Genomic DNA, 16,713 nt, shown 5'->3' with positions numbered 1-16,713 from the left:
ACAACTACCATCAGTCACCACCACCACTACCATCAGTCACCACCACCACTACCATCAGTCACCACCACAACTACCATCAGTCACCACCACCACTACCATCACTCACCACCATCACTGCCATCAGTCACCACCACCACTACCATCAGTTACCACCACCACTACCATCAGTCACCACCACCACTACCATCAGTCACCACCACCACTACCATCAGTCACCACCACAACTACCATCAGTCACCACCACCACTACCATCAGTCACCACCATCACTACCATCAGTCACCACCACCACTACCATCAGTCACCACCACCACTACCATCAGTCACCACCACCACTACCATCAGTCACCACCACAACTACCATCAGTCACCACCATCACTACCATCAGTCACCACCACCACTACCATCAGTCACCACCACCACTACCATCAGTCACCACCACCACTACCATCAGTCACCACCACCACTACCAATCTGTCAGGCACAGCAAGTTACTGCCATCAGTCAAGAAAAGACACAGCTGCAGCTAATGCTTTTATTGTGAGAACTTGTGCAGAGTTTTATCAAGACAATTGACCTGAGGAAGCTCTCAGTCCGCAACGTTGACGCAGTAAAAGCCTTAATATACTACATCTGTCTACTTCTTCCTCTCTGAATTACATTAATATTCTTAAGCCGTTGATCTCAGAATGTTTACGTTCGTTAATTCTCACTCTGCTAGTTCTTCTGTTTCTTACTGTTGATATATGTTGATCTGCCATATCTGTTTGTCAGATAAATGTTAAATGTATCGTTGTCTACAGTAAAGTTTAAATTAAAATAGTGAGGGATACGAATCCTATTCATTGCATAGGATTCATCCAGAATCCTATGCATGTCATAGGATTCTGGATGATAGAAACGAGTGAAACAGCGTCAGCGTTTGTTACAACACGTTTTTCTCGGTGGAGAACTCTTCTCCTAGCGAAACGTGGTTGTAAGAAATGTTTCGGCTGTTTCACGTGTCTTTTGCTATCTATTTACTGCTACTTTTGCCAAAAAAAAATCATCCCTTTGTTATGACTTTGTGTCAGCCTCAGTGTCCTTAATAATTAAAATTTTGTATTAATATTTCAACGGTGGTTGTTTTCATCACTGTTTGTTGTTATCATCACTGTTTGTTGTTATCATCACTGTTTGTTGTTATCATCACTGTTATCTTCACTCCTGTTATCTTGTGAGAGTAAAGCAAGTGACGAGTAAGTAAAATTAGTGGCGGAATAATGTTAATAATTTAAGATTCTCGCTGATTAAATCCAAACTTATTAGATTCAGAACAAGCTCCAGAAAACTTAAATTTATTAAATATTATTTAGTTACATTATATAATGATTATGTTGTCAAATGCATTTCTAAAATTTCGAAAGACTTTTCCGTACTTGAAGCTGTTTATGTTTATTCTATAATATTTGGCTATATTCCGTATCTCACTTTACTGTTCCATACATGTGCAAATTGTATTTTGTTCTTTCTTTGTTGTTCCTTGCTCTCTGTGTGGCCGCTGGTCTGTATAGTATTCCTATTTATTTACTTGTCTTTTGTTGTTGTATACTTGTCTAAATAAATATATCTTCTTGAGAACGTGATTTGTTTGTCTACTTACCAGCAAGTGTAAAGTAAAAAACTTAACCTGCTTTTTCTTCATTGTGAGAGAGAGAGAGAGGGAGAGTGTGTGTGTGTGTGTGTGTGTGTGTGTGTGTGTGTGTGTGTGTGTGTGTGTGTGTGTGTGTGTGTGTGTGTGTGTGTGTGTGTGTGTGTACTCACCTAATTGTGGTTGCAGGGGTCGAGACTCAGCTCCTGGCCCCGCCTGTTCACTGATCGCTACTAGGTCCTCTCTCTCTCTGCTTCCAGAGCTTTATCATACCTCGTCTTAAAGCTATATATGGTTCCTGCCTCTACTACATCACTTGTTAGGCTATTCCCCTTCCTGACGACTCTATGACTGAAGAAATACTTCCTAACATCGTATGTGTGTGCATGTGTGTGTGTGTGTGTGTGTGTGTGTGTGTGTGTGTGTGTGTGTGTGTGTGTGTGTGTGTGTGTGTGTGTGTGTGTGTGTGTGTGTGTGTGTGTTTTGAAAGAGATTCCTTTTAGCTACATAAGCAGAGCAAAGCTCGTGGTTTACAGTCTTTTGTATTTGATTTATCATAATGTTTTAATTTTCAGTATATGTAGCATTTTCTGTGTTTCTGAAGACAGACTTCAATAACATCCCTTTGCTATCTCTTTTTTCTTAGCTTAGAGTTATGGTCTCTTGTTGTCTCTGTTGTGCTGCCAGTAACACTGATGAATTATCTTCACATATTTTACTCGTACAAGTGATGAATTATCTTCACATATTTTACTCGTACAAGAAAATCTAAGGTAAAAGAGCCAGAGGAAACAAAAAAAAAATCCAAAGCCAGGTCAAGAAATGACTGAATGATTCAAGACTTAATATGGCAGACCTTCTGGAGGACTTTCACAGTAATTGCTTCTTTTTTTTTTTTTTTTTTTTTTTTTTTATTCGCCGGTATTCTCCCGGCCCGGGTTTTTTCCAAGTAGTGGTGACCCGGCCTTGGCTCCCTATCTGGGGAGTGTCTCGAGACTTAAGTCTCCCATGGGAGGAGGTACAGTACCTCCTCATCTTTGGGACCAAGTGTCCCCAGGCCTAGCCACATTCCCCGCCCTCACGGGGCTCGTAGAGAGAAGCTAGGCCTCTGGTCTGCCATCTACCCCGCCTCAAAGGGGCTCGTGGGGATGGCAGTCTTATGATAGTAGCAAGCTCAGGCCTCTCTTGACCTTCAATTGCTTCTGTTAAAGCTTCCTTCCCTACAAAATTCCCCTCAAGAAAACATAAGTATCCTCTAGCTATTCCTGGCGCTGGGTAGTGGTAGGAAGACTTTAAGGACCGATCTTGCAACTTAATGGTAAGTTGCTTATGTACTACATTTATATTGATGTATTAGTCATATACTGAAGCTATATTAATAATCCTTTGGAACAAAGTCGATCTACTCACTCCCTCAAACTTTATACAATCAAGTCCAGAATTCTTATTAAATAACTTTACACCTATTAAGGTGTAAATAATTCTTTACACTTATTAAGGTGATTGTCATTTAAAATGAAGGTCCCAAATGTGGTTTATAATCTTCCAGAGGATCCAGGAGCCCCTCAGTCCACTCTGGAACATGAGTAGGATGAAGTGTCTCTCAGTATTTCCTTCATCAGTATTTATTAATCTTGGTGTATTTAAGTATTGAAGTGTCTGGATGCATATATGTGTCGAACTCTATAAGTGAATGTAAGTATTGAAGTGTGTGAGTGCATAAATATTCTGAAGTGTGAGAGTTCATGCAAGTATTAAAGTCGAGGATGATTGACACCACTGCTTATGTTGTCTCCTCTGTATGCTACTGAAGAGGCCTACTGAGTAGGCGAAACGTTTCGGAATAAAAATAATATTGATCTATAAGTGGACACTACGAATAATCAATGGAATGGTTCAAGACGATAAAAATAAATTAAGCACAGTCTACACGGGTGGAAATGATTATTACATTATATCATTCATCTGGGAAGTGCTTTACTCAATGAAATCAAATAGCATCTGGGAAATGGGAAGCAATTCAGTTCGATCCAAGGGACGGGGGTGTTAGCTCTCTTTGCCTGTCTAGCATTGGCCAGTAGAGTATTACAACCTAGGATTTCAAATGGCCTGTTATCCCAGGTGTAATGGGAGCAAATAAACACAGTAGAAAAAGTTTAGACTTATATTATCCTTCACCAATTATAACAGCAATATGTACACTATGTACAGTGATAAATATAGTGCACTCCACGGTAAGCAAGGCAGAAATAGAAGCCACAAGATAGCAGACCGTGCTTCAACCAGCTCTAGAGTGGGAATGACAAGGGCAGACAGGAGAGCGGTATCCACATAACCTCTGCGATTGTCAATCCCACCTTCTTATTGGCTAGAACCTGGTCACTAGTTGAACGATGGGGCCCCATCATCAACTCTTAGCAACCTGGTTCGCTGGTTGGGGGAGATAGCCTGTAAATGAGGGTGTGTACATGCGCCGAATAAAGGTTACGTACTCTTTGCATGCCACACCCCCACCCCCGAGAAGGCTCAGGATTAGGCTGCCACCTCCCAGTGGTAACCGTGCCGCCATGGCACAAAATAATGGGACCGCCTATCCTCTCCACCATCCAACTCTTAGATAGAGCTCGGCTTTCCTAGTGCCTGAAAGCCAAACCCTAAACTCAGAGTGAGACAGCAGTCAGATAAGCCAACATAGGTCCAAGATACAAGCGGACGGTAGCCCGTATCCCCTCACTAAAAAAAAACCCCACATCAGGGGATAAAAAAAAAAGAGCTTGAAAGGGGGGTTACCACAAATACATCCTAACCTAAATAAAATATTAAACTAGACTCTTGACAAAGAGTCTGCCAACACATTTTCTTTGCCGGCAATATATTTAATAAAAATATTGTAGGGCTGCAGCCTGAGAGTCCAACGCATAAGCCTTGTGTTGTGATTCTTCATGGCTTGGAGATAGACTAACGGGTTGTGATCACTGTAGACTGACCACCTGCGATGTTTGGCCCACATAAACATCGAAATGCTCCAAAGCCATTACCAGCGCGAGGGCTTCTTTTTCAATGGTAGAGTAAGCTCTCTGATGTGGCTGGAACTTGGCTGAAAAGTATGCGATTGGCTGCAGCTCCTTGTTCCCGATTTGTAATAGTACCGCCCCAACCCCAGACTCACAAGCATCAACCTGTAATGAAAAAGGTTTGGAGAAGTCTGGAGACAAGAGAATGGGTGCAGAGCACAATAATCTTTTTGCTTTATTAAAAGCAGTGTTACAATCTGACGTCCAATTAAAGGGAACTTTATGACTGGTAAGAGAGGTAAGAGGGGCTACAATATCTGAGAAATTCTTACAGAATCTTCTGTAAAATCCTATCATGCCTAGGAAACGTTGAAGAGATTTCCTATCATGAGGAACTGGATATTCTTTAATCGAAAGAACTTTAGCAAGTTTAGGTGCAACTTTACCACTACCTACTTCATGGCCTAGAAAAGTGACAGTGGCCTGGCCAAAGGAAGATTTAGACAAATTAACTGTTAATTGGGAATTCTTAAAGGTCTCAAACAGAGCTTTAAGTCTAAGTAGGTGTTGATCCCAAGTATCAGACACCACAACAATATCATCTAGGTATGCTGCCGTGCCTTCAAGTCCTTTAATAGCCTGATGGACGAGTTTCTGGAATGAAGAGGGGGAATTTTTCATTCCAAAGGGGGTAACTGTATACTGATAATGACCTCCTGGAATCACGAAGGCAGAGATTTCCTTCGCCTTATCTGTCAAAGGTACCTGATAGTAACCTTTAAGGAGATCTAATTTGGACACAAAAGTAGCCTTACCCACAAAGTCAATTACGTCATCCAGACGAGGAAGAGGGTAAGCATCTGTAATTGTGACCTCGTTCACTTTACGGTAGTCTGTGCACATACGAAACCCTCCATCAGCCTTTTTTACTAGGATGCACGGTGAAGCCCATGGACTAGACGACTCCTCCACTAAACCATGTTCTAACAAGAAGTCTACTTCCTGCTGAAGTAACCTTTGCTTTTCAGGATTAGCTCTGTAGGGGGAGAGTTTAATTGGTTTAGATTTTCCCACATCTACATCATGGTAACCTAACGTACATTTTTTCGGCACATCCGAAAAAATATTAGGATATGACTGTAGAAGCTCAGTTAAATTGGTTGCTTGTATTTCAGATAATCCATCCATTAACGGGCTAGGATCCTTGAGGAGGACAGAATTTGAAAGTTTAGTATTAATTTCAGAGATAGAGTGCAAAGAGTCAGAGTCGTCCTCAGAGGTAGAGGACAGAGTCATTACTGGGACTTTATCTGGTGTATGAAAGGCCTTGATTTGATTTATGTGGCAAGTTTTTGTTTGAGGTCTTATCAATGGGAGCTACCACATAATTTAAATCAGATAATCTACTTACTATCTGCATAGGTCCCGTAAATCTAGCTTTCAAGGTGTGGCCAGGTATAGGTTCCTGCACCAACACCTTGTCTCCTGGATGGAAGGAGCGGAATTGTGCACTTCTGTCATACCTCTGTTTCATCTTACTTTGAGCTGTCTTTAGCTTAGCCGTGGCTAACTCACGTGCCACCTGCAACCTTGAAGACGGGTTGTAGAGTGCTGAGCTTACGTCTTCTCCCATCCATCCTTCTTTGAGCACCCGAAGAGGACCTCGTACATTGTGCCCAAAGATCAGCTCAAACGGACTATACCCTGTAGACTCTTGCACCGTCTCTCGTACTGAGAACAGCAACAATGGTAGAGATTCATCCCAATCTGTCGGAAAGTGCATGCAAAAACTTCTCATCATTGTTTTTAATGTTTGGTGGAATCTTTCCAAGGCGCCTTGGGACTGAGGGTGATAGGCAGTGGATAAGTTGTGAATTATCCCTAACCTAGTTAATACTTCCCTAAATGCTTTGGCAGTGAAGTTAGTACCTTGATCACTTTGTATAGTTTTAGGAATGCCAAAACAAGAAATGAATTTTGTTAAAGCTTTGAGAATAGCTTTAGTATTGATACTACGCATTGGGATCGCTTCAGGATATCTGGTTACTTTATCCATAATTGTAAATAAATACTGATTTCCAGACTTTGACTTAGGTAGTGGACCTACACAATCTATAATTAAATCTGCAAAAGGTTCTCCATCAGCAGGTATGGGTTGGAGAGGTGCAGGTTTAATAGAATGTCCAGGTTTTCCAACTTGCTGACATTCTCGGCAACACCTAATATGATTCTTCACATCTTTCTTTAATGTTGGCCAATAAAATTCTTTTGTGATTCTATACAAGGTTTTTGTAATTCCTAAGTGACCTCCTGATGACGTATTATGAGCTATATTTAATATCTGAGGTCTATACTTGGTTGGAACCACTAACCTGTCGTATAATTGCCGGCCCTCTGTCTCCTTACCAGTCTCAGTGCATACCAAATAATCATTTTTAACTTCATACTTGACTGGATGACCCAAAGAGGATTTACCCATGGCTGCCTCAAAAGCGAATTTTAACGAAGGGTCCTTACGTTGTTCCTCCCGGAAGGACAGTCCCTCGGGCATGGAAACAGAGACATCTGGCAATCCTGCAACCTGGGAATAGGAAGGCTTGATCGGGGTCTGTTCACTTGATTTACGAGACTCCGGCCGGTGTGTCTCATAAAACAACGTGGCTATTCCGAGATCGGAGTCGTCCAAGGATAGGTCAACATTCTCCCCAGACAGCCCTTGGGATGTTGCCCGAGTTATGGCCAACACTGGAGAAGCATTAATCATTATAGGTTCAGGACACGAACTAACAGTAGTAATGTTATTACCCAGTAATAACATGGCATTTTTCATGGGAAATCCTTTTGAGATACCTACAGTCAAGTACCCAGTGTAATATTTGCACTGTACATAAATTTTATGCAAAGGAACAGAATATATAGTTCCTCCATAGGCTTCCAATAAAACTGATGAATTCAAGGAAGTATTCTCTGAAAGGGGTAATATTCCTTCTCTGACAAGCGAGCAATATGCTCCAGTATCTCTAAAGGTATTTACTTTAGTTGGTTCTGAGTTTTCCTGAAGGGAAATAAGACTTTCGCAATAATAAGGGGCCATACCTTTTTCTACTTCTCTAGGGGACATGTTACTAGGGATATTAGAGATTTTCCCGATGGGTTGAGGTTTTTGGGGGCAGTTGGAACTGATATGACCTACTTTATTACACCTGAAGCAGACGACAGGCTTGCCCTTTACTCCCTGATGACGTTGCAAGTGGTGTCGTTCTGGCTGGTGCCTCTCTGGATATTGTTGTCGAGATGCTCCATAAGTAGTTTGCCTCTCCGCAGGGGGACCATATGTTGAGAAGCGTGGCTCACCAGGTGACTTGGTTGGATGTCGTAGACGCTCTCCCTCCGGCTGGCACTTCATTCTCCAATGTTGTCGATCTCTGCTCACGCCAGACTGTTGAAAAGAGAGACGGGACCGCTCGGACAAGGAGCGGTTCGTTTCGAAGGTATCAGCCAACCTGGCCGCCTCCAATGCAGTGGTTAAGTCACGATCCTGCAGAAAGACACGAACCTCTGGTCCCACAGACTCCAGCAGGTTATCAATCAGAATAAGCTGCACCAGCTCCTCAAAGTTAGAGACACCACTCGCTTTATACCAGCTGGTAAAAGCTTTGGTTTGCTGTCTCACAAAGTCCACCAGGGATTGACCAAGCTGCCGCCTGTTCAATTTGAAGGTCTTACGATATTTAGCTGGGATACATGTATATGCTCCCAACACTGTGGTCTTCACTACTTGATAATCAGAGAATTCAGCGTCAGTTAATACCGACGTAAATTCCTGTGCCTTACCCAATAATGCTGTATGAACCAACGCTGCCCAGTGCTGTTCCGGCCACCTCAAGGCTCGAGCCTGATTTTCGAAGCTTTCGAAAAATTGCTCTGGTTCGGCCTCATTGAAGCGGGGAACAAGCTGTACTGCTTTTTGTAAACTGAAATCTTTTACAGAATGCGAAAACTGCCTCCTTTCTCTTTCCCTATCAAATTCTTCCCTTGCGAATGCTCTCTGTTCCCTAGTTTGCTCAAGATTGATTTTTGCCAGCTGAAGTGCCAACGACGCTGATTCACCCTGAGACAACCCAGCTGCACTATACTGACCATTTTGCTCCGTAGGTGTATCATCTTCCTCCTGCGAGAACATAGTAGTTTTTGCCCTAGCTCCCGTAGAGGGAGGAGTCTGATGTGCCATCTCTTCTTCAATAAGTATGTCAGCAATAAGTGAACGCAGTTGCGCAGCTGTAAGAGTGCGTTTATAGGGAATGCCAATGGAACGAGCAATTTGCCAACAACGCTGTAGGGACAATTTAGGTAGGTTATGCAAAGTATATGCCGACACCAGGCGTCTGACTCGTCTAGGTGGCATAAGTTATTCGCTATGCACAGTACGAATACCCCAACGTAACACGTTAATTTGCAGAACACGCTTAGCTATGCACAGTACGATTGCAGAATACGCATACAAGCAAAGCCGACTGCACACAAGACTGACCGTAGCGAAGCGAGCACACTGAACAAGCTAGTAGCGAGCTGCTGAACGATCACACAATAGCAAGGCTGATCATAAGCAACTGACACGCAAAATTTGTAAAGCGAAGCGAAACAGCAAGCTACACAATGTTCCTGCTACAAGCTTCACCCTAAGCTCAACCGTTTCTCTAAGTCCAGCTCTCGGACAGGCTACCCATATTACAACCTAGGATTTCAAATGGCCTGTTATCCCAGGTGTAATGGGAGCAAATAAACACAGTAGAAAAAGTTTAGACTTATATTATCCTTCACCAATTATAACAGCAATATGTACACTATGTACAGTGATAAATATAGTGCACTCCACGGTAAGCAAGGCAGAAATAGAAGCCACAAGATAGCAGACCGTGCTTCAACCAGCTCTAGAGTGGGAACCCCTCAAGGAAGGTTCCTTGATGTTGGTGAGGGGCTCTTGATTTAGGGAATTGGATCTGTGCTCCAGTTCCCCGAATTAAGCCTGAATGCCTTCCACATCCCCCCCCCCAGGCGCTGTATAATCCTCCGGGTTTAGCGCTTCCCCCTTGATTATAATAATAATAATCTAGAGTGGGAATGACAAGGGCAGACAGGAGAGCGGTATCCACATAACCTCTGCGATTGTCAATCCCACCTTCTTATTGGCTAGAACCTGGTCACTAGTTGAACGATGGGGCCCCATCATCAACTCTTAGCAACCTGGTTCGCTGGTTGGGGGAGATAGCCTGTAAATGAGGGTGTGTCCATGCGCCGAATAAAGGTTACGTACTCTTTGCATGCCACATAGAGTAACTTCAGTTCTCACACGCAAGTATTGTGTGGAGTGCAAGCAAGTACAGAGTGAGTATTGAAAGTTTTAGTGATGTGTATGGTTGTACGGTACACTAGTGATGCGAGTGTATTCGCTTAGCTGTTCCTGCCTGGATAAGACAAAGGATCATTGTCATATCCTAATATAACTAGTGTGTTTTAGTATTTAGCACCAGGGTAGAAAATAAAAAAAATTTTAAACGACTTTTATTAGCATTGGCAAGTAATTTTAATAATAATAATAATAATAATAATAATAATAATAATAATAATAATAATAAGCAATAGTGTGAATTACTTTAAAATGTGTAACTCGTGTATATAGGCCTATTGAATGACTAAAGACGAGAAAACATACTTAATTTTTAATATGTTATGAATGGTACAGACTATTTTATCTCAAAATTTTTGCCTCAAAATTAAGAGAAAAACTTGCCTACTTCCCTCTTGTTGATCCCCATGATTATTTATCTGCGTGGTAGCGAAGAACATGTACAGCAAAAGGAAACTTTTTTTATAGACTGGGCTAAATTTTATATATCTTGAATGTATGGAAACTACATAACATGAAGCTCAAATTTATGAGGTGTGTGTGTGGCGTGTCTAGGCACGTATCCTGGGGTTCCATGGCGGAGAGAGTCAGTTTGGAGAGTTTCCCTGGGTGTCTGCTGTCCTTACCATCGAGCAGCTGATGGGCAAGACAATCAGAAGGTTCGTGGGGGGTGGCACTCTCATCCACCCACGGGTCATCGTCACTGCTGCCCACAAGGTGCAAGGGTGAGTGCTTACACCTGTCATTTATTATATTTATGGGAAGCCCTAAATCTGTAGTGGTCATATAGTTCCTGGGCAATGGATGAAAGATAATCAAAATTGATCTCACTCAAAAAACACTTCGCCAACCTCATAATTTCAAAGATGCTTAAAATTGTACAAATGTTTTTATTTAGTATTCATTGTTTTTCAAAAGAGGAAAGTTTTACCAGTTTGTTATACCATTAAAACTGTGTGATGTGCATGCAGGTATTTAGACACTACGCTGATGGTGCGGCTGGGCGAGTGGGACACACAGACAGAGATTGAGCCACTGCCACACCAAGACTTGATGGTGCAGAAGGTAGTGCTGCATCCTCGCTACCACCCTCGGACGCTCTACCATGACATTGCTCTGCTCTTCCTCAAGGTATCATATACACACACCTACAGTATTGTGACAAAAATACAGGGCAGTTTATGAAACTTTAATAATGACAAAGTTTTGCCTGAACTGAAGGTTTTTACGTGTAGTTAAGTGAATATCGCGGGATGAAAAAATATAGTATACTAGCAGGAGGATGGGTGCTGATTGGAAAATTCATGTGATTTGTTGTTGGAGATACAACAAACTACGTTGGAGAAACTAACACAAGTTTTTCCCGAGTTAATAATTTCAATAATGCAGATGCAGTATACCATAACACTCATAACCACCGCATAAAGTGGACAAAGGCTGAGTTAGTCATCCAAAAGTGAGACAACAGTGGGAATTTATATTTACGCAAGCCCTTGGCAATTCGTCTACATAAAACATACTATTATAGTCCACCAAAAATTTGACTCTATATCTGTTGTACCTTTTCAGTGTTTGCCTCACTTAGCACCTCTCCTACATATTGTTCACCACCAGTGATCTCTGCTGCTTAAGCGAGCCTCTTGTACAAGTGAAACTTTTCATTATTTAGTTTTCCTAAACTGTATTTTACATTGTCAATATTCATGAGAATGAACAAAAAACGAACACTGTAGTAGGTCTATTAGCCTATGCTAGACAGCACAGTTGTTACTTATCATTGTCTCTTGTGTATAAACATCTTGTGTGATAGGGTATGGCTGCAGTGTCGACTTGCTTGATGATTATGATAGGTTAACACAATTTTTGCTGTAATCATGTAAAATATCAATAGATCAGGGAAGCAACACTATGTGAAGTATTTAAATTTATTGGTAGATAAAAGACTGTTGGGTAGACTTCAAGATGTACATATTTATAGAAGGGCCACAGATATATCAGATCACTTTTTAGTTGTAGCTACACTGAGAGTAAAAGGTAGACGAGAAAATAGAAGCAGCAAGTAAGAAAGAGGCGAAGGTTTATGAATTTCAACAAATTTTGTTGAAAATAAGCAAAGGTTTTGGAGTGAGATTAATAAGTTGAGGAAGCCTAGGGAACGAATGGATTTGACAGTTAAAAATAGGAGAGGAGAGTTATTAAATGGAGAGTTACAGGTATCGGAAAGATGGAGGGAATATTTTGAGGAATTGTTAAATGTTGATGAAGATAGGGAAGCTGTGATTTCGTGTATAGGGCAAGGAGGAATAACATCTTGTAGGAGTGAGGAAGAGCCGGTTGTGAGTGCGGGGGAAGTTCGTGAAGCAGCGGGTAGAATGAAAGGGGGTAAGGCAGCTGGGATTGATAGGATAAGGATAGAAATGTTAAAAGCAGGAGGGGATATAGTTTTGGAGTAGTTGGTGCTTTTATATTATAAATGTATGGAAGAGGGTAAGGTACCTAGGGATTGGCAGAGAGCATGCATAGTTCCTTTGTATAAAGGCAAAGGGGACAAAAGAGAGTGCAAAAATTATAAGGGAATAAGTCTGTTGAGTATACCTGGTAAAGTGTAGAGTTATTGTTGAGAGAATTAAGAGTAAGACGGAGAACAGGATAGCAAGTGAACAAGGAGGCTTTAGGAAAGGCAGGAGTTGTGTAGACCAAGAGTTTACAGTGAAACATATATGAGAACAGTTTGGAAATTAGGAGGGCTGATGAGGGGTTGTTAAGGTGGTTCGGACATATAGAGAGGTTGGAACAAAACAATGACTTCGAGTGTATAAATCTGTAGTGGAGGGAAGGCGGGGTAGGGGTCATCCTAGGAAAGGTTGAAGGGAGGGGGTAAAGGTTTTGTGTGCGAGGGGCTTGGACTTCCAGCAAGCATGTGTGAGCGTGTTAGATACAAGCGAATGGAGATAAATGGTTTTTAGTACTTGACGTGCTGTTGGAATGTGGGCAAGGTAACATTTATGAAGGGATTCAAGGGAACCAGTAGGCCAGACTTGAGTCCTGGAGATGGGAAGTACAGTGTCTGCACTCTGAAGGAGGGGTGTTAGTGTTGCAGTTTTATAACTGTAGTGTAAGTGCGCCTCTGGCAAGACAGTGATGGAGTGAATGATGGTGAAAGTGTTTTTTTTCGGGCCGCCCTGCCTTGGTGGGAGACGGCCGATGTGTTAATAAAAAAAAAATAAGTGAAGTGAAGAAAATTAGCAACACAATAGTTTGGGTTATCATCCTCATGATAATATGATACAAGGAGCTGTTAATTATTACACAAAACTGGTACATAATTGAAAGCACAACAAAGCCAGTGGAGATGGTCAGTGATGAGAGAGAGCAGGACAAAGTTTGTGTCTTGAGTTGCCATAGTTGTAGAAACTCAATCCTATTAATCTATTCTTGTAGTGGATAATATTTCCATAAATGTTTATATCATTTGATGTACATAAGTATATCTTAATTTAGTTATATGGAAATAAAATGAGATGTTGTACAGTATTTTTATAACACCTGGAGTTTACCTGGAGAGAGTTCCGGGGGTCAACGCCCCCGCGGCCCGGTCTGTGACCAGGCCTCCTGGTGGATCAGAGCCTGATCAACCAGGCTGTTACAGACCTGATTTAGTGTATAATTTTTTATACATTTATGAGATTAAAAAATTTAGCCCAACTTAGAAACTGACCTTAAAATTTAAGATTTATTCCTAAGGCAAAACTGAGAGGAAAGTTATTTACAGAACTGAAACACCCAATTATACAAAATATGATCAATGATTACGCAGGTGATTAGGTCTGATAAAAAAATAAACGGAATGAGAGCCACGAGAATGTTAAGTGTAAAACAACTTCCACTGTCTTGCAGGAAGAAGTGCAGTTTGCATCACACATCAACGCCATCTGCATAGCTCAGGACTTTAGTGACGTGAACCACAATAACTGTGTCATCAATGGCTGGGGGGTCAATGGGTTTGGTAGGTGTTGAGAATTCTTAATTGGTATAGGTCAAATATTACTATAATGTGTGTTTTTCTCCTCTCAACAAGTCAGCATGATGAAGGATTTACCACGCTGTGAGATAACATTTAAGATACTTGGATAAAAGATAACTATTCACCAAGAACTAATGATCTCATGGCCACTCTGACCAGAGGTGCTATAGTATACCCGATCAACTGCATGATGAAGGATCATTGTGATAAGGGACATAAACACAAGAAAAAATAAGAGATATTATTGAAGATGTTCTTTTCAAATGGCTATTGAATGTTTCTCATCAGAACTTAGGCATTATTTACTATTTTCCTTATACATGCCAGCTATCTAAATCACAGAATTTTCTTGTGTAGATTGTCATTTTGGGAGGTGACAGTAAAAATAAGACCTTTGGCTCAAATGCAGTGTCAGGGGCAGTCAACATTTTATGATCAATTTCTGTACTAATGGAGGTGTTTGTTACTAGTCTTTTCTCAGGTTTCTACCAATCATCTATGGTTAAGGTAAGATTGTTAGGAAACAAGAGAAGTGTTTCCTGACGAGGGTCTTAGTCACACGATTACCCGCCGCTGGAGCTTTTGGTCATATGACCGACGCCTGTCCCTGGCTTACCGGTCCACCCCTTTAAAAATTATGCCCATGTTTTCTCTATGGTAAACATCAACAGCTCTGTTACTGTATTTTATGTTGATAAACTGACAGAAATCGGGGAGGGAGGAATGTGTATGCAGATACACAGCCATGTGCTTATTTCTGTTTTCCAAATGTGTACCTACTTTTAAATCCCATTTCCATCTGTGATTCAGACCATAGTGTTGTGTTAGCTAAATTGAGCATAGAAATACGGGATTACAAGTGAAGGTCTGACAGTATATATACATAATTAAATTAAATTCATATGAGGAGAGCTGAACTGGGGCGGGATCATGCAGCGCCCAGATGATGAGAGGCAGTGGGATTTGATGCATGGAAGGTGAGGTTAGCTCTAATTCTTTAGATCAAGAGCCCTTTACCAGCATCAAGGCCTCCCTTGAAGAGTATGAAGTTTCTCCTTATTTACTCTTTGGTAGTTTAATATTATGGTCAATCTATTTTATTTGTTTTATTGGTAAAGTTTGTTGTGTCAATCTCACTTTACCTGAAGAGTTTACCTGGAGAGAGTTCCGGGGGTCAACGCCCCCGCGGCCCGGTCTGTGACCAGGCCTCCTGGTGGATCAGAGCCTGATCAACCAGGCTGTTGCTGCTGGCTGCACGCAAACCAAAGTACGAGCCACAGCCCGGCTGGTCAGGAACCGACTTTAGGTGCTTGTCCAGTGCCAGCTTGAAGACTGCCAGGGGTCTGTTGGTAATCCCCCTTATGTATGCTGGGAGGCAGTTGAACAGTCTCGGGCCCCTGACACTTATTGTATGGTCTCTTAACGTGCTAGTGACACCCCTGCTTTTCATTGGGGGGATGTTGCATCGTCTGCCAAGTCTTTTGCTTTCGTAGTGAGTGATTTTCGTGTGCAAGTTCGGTACTAGTCCCTCTAGGATTTTCCAGGTGTATATAATCATGTATCTCTCCCGCCTGCGTTCCAGGGAATACAGTTTTAGGAACCTCAAGCGCTCCCAGTAATTGAGGTGTTTTATCTCCGTTATGCGCGCCGTGAAGGTTTTCTGTACATTTTCTTGGTCAGCAATTTCACCTGCCTTGAAAGGTGCTGTTAGTGTGCAGCAATATTCCAGCCTAGATAGAACAAGTGACCTGAAGAGTGTCATCATGGGCTTGGCCTCCCTAGTTTTGAAGGTTCTCATTATCCATCCTGTCATTTTTCTAGCAGATGCGATTGATACAATGTTATGGTCCTTGAAGGTAAGATCCTCCGACATAATCACTCCCAGGTCTTTGACGTTGGTGTTTCGCTCTATTTTGTGGCCAGAATTTGTTTTGTACTCTGATGAAGATTTAATTTCCTCGTGTTTACCATATCTGAGTAATTGAAATTTCTCATCGTTGAACTTCATATTGTTTTCTGCAGCCCACTGAAAGATTCGGTTGATGTCCGCCTGGAGCTTTGCAGTGTCTGCAATGGAAGACACTGTCATGCAGATTCGGGTGTCATCTGCAAAGGAAGACAGGGTGCTGTGGCTGACATCCTTGTCTATGTCGGATATGAGGATGAGGAACAAGATGGGGGCGAGTACTGTGCCTTGTGGAACAGAGCTTTTCACCGTAGCTGCCTCGGACTTTACTCTGTTGACGACTACTCTCTCTGTTCTGTTAGTGAGGAAATTATAGATCCATCGACCGACTTTTCCTGTTATTCCTTTAGCACGCATTTTGTGCGCTATTACGCCATGGTCACACTTGTCGAAGGCTTTTGCAAAGTCTGTATATATTACATCTGCATTCTTTTTGTCTTCTAGTGCATTTAGGACCTTGTCGTAGTGATCCGATAGTTGAGACAGACAGGAGCGACCTGTTCTAAACCCATGTTGCCCTGGGTTGTGTAACTGATGGGTTTCTAGATGGGTGGTGATCTTGCTTCTTAGGACCCTTTCAAAGATTTTTATGATATGGGATGTTAGTGCTATCGGTCTGTAGTTCGTTGCTGTTGCTTTACTGCCCCCTTTGTGGAGTGGGGCTATGTCTGT

General features: G+C 41.9%; 1 protein-coding gene across 3 annotated transcripts in view; it reads left to right on the top strand.

Moving 5' to 3' along the window:
* The window catches only part of LOC128685744 (inactive CLIP domain-containing serine protease A28), a 66,007-nt gene that overhangs the window by 20,481 nt on the left and 28,813 nt on the right, over positions 1–16,713 (top strand). For all 3 annotated transcript variants that reach the window (XR_011391795.1, XM_070083408.1, XM_070083416.1), the window contains exons 3-5: positions 10,607–10,776; positions 11,023–11,182; positions 13,949–14,057. Coding sequence is in view for 2 of the 3 variants with exons in the window: in XM_070083408.1 (XP_069939509.1) it covers positions 10,607–10,776; positions 11,023–11,182; positions 13,949–14,057 (439 nt within the window). In the remaining variant the exon portion in view is untranslated. The remainder of the gene's footprint in view (positions 1–10,606; positions 10,777–11,022; positions 11,183–13,948; positions 14,058–16,713) is intronic.

This window comes from Cherax quadricarinatus, chromosome 1 (assembly GCF_038502225.1).
Source record: "Cherax quadricarinatus isolate ZL_2023a chromosome 1, ASM3850222v1, whole genome shotgun sequence".
In the NCBI taxonomy this organism is placed as follows: Eukaryota; Metazoa; Arthropoda; class Malacostraca; order Decapoda; family Parastacidae; genus Cherax; species Cherax quadricarinatus.
The sequence above is the reverse complement of the archived record's forward strand: the minus strand, read 5'-3'. Positions and strand labels throughout refer to the sequence as shown.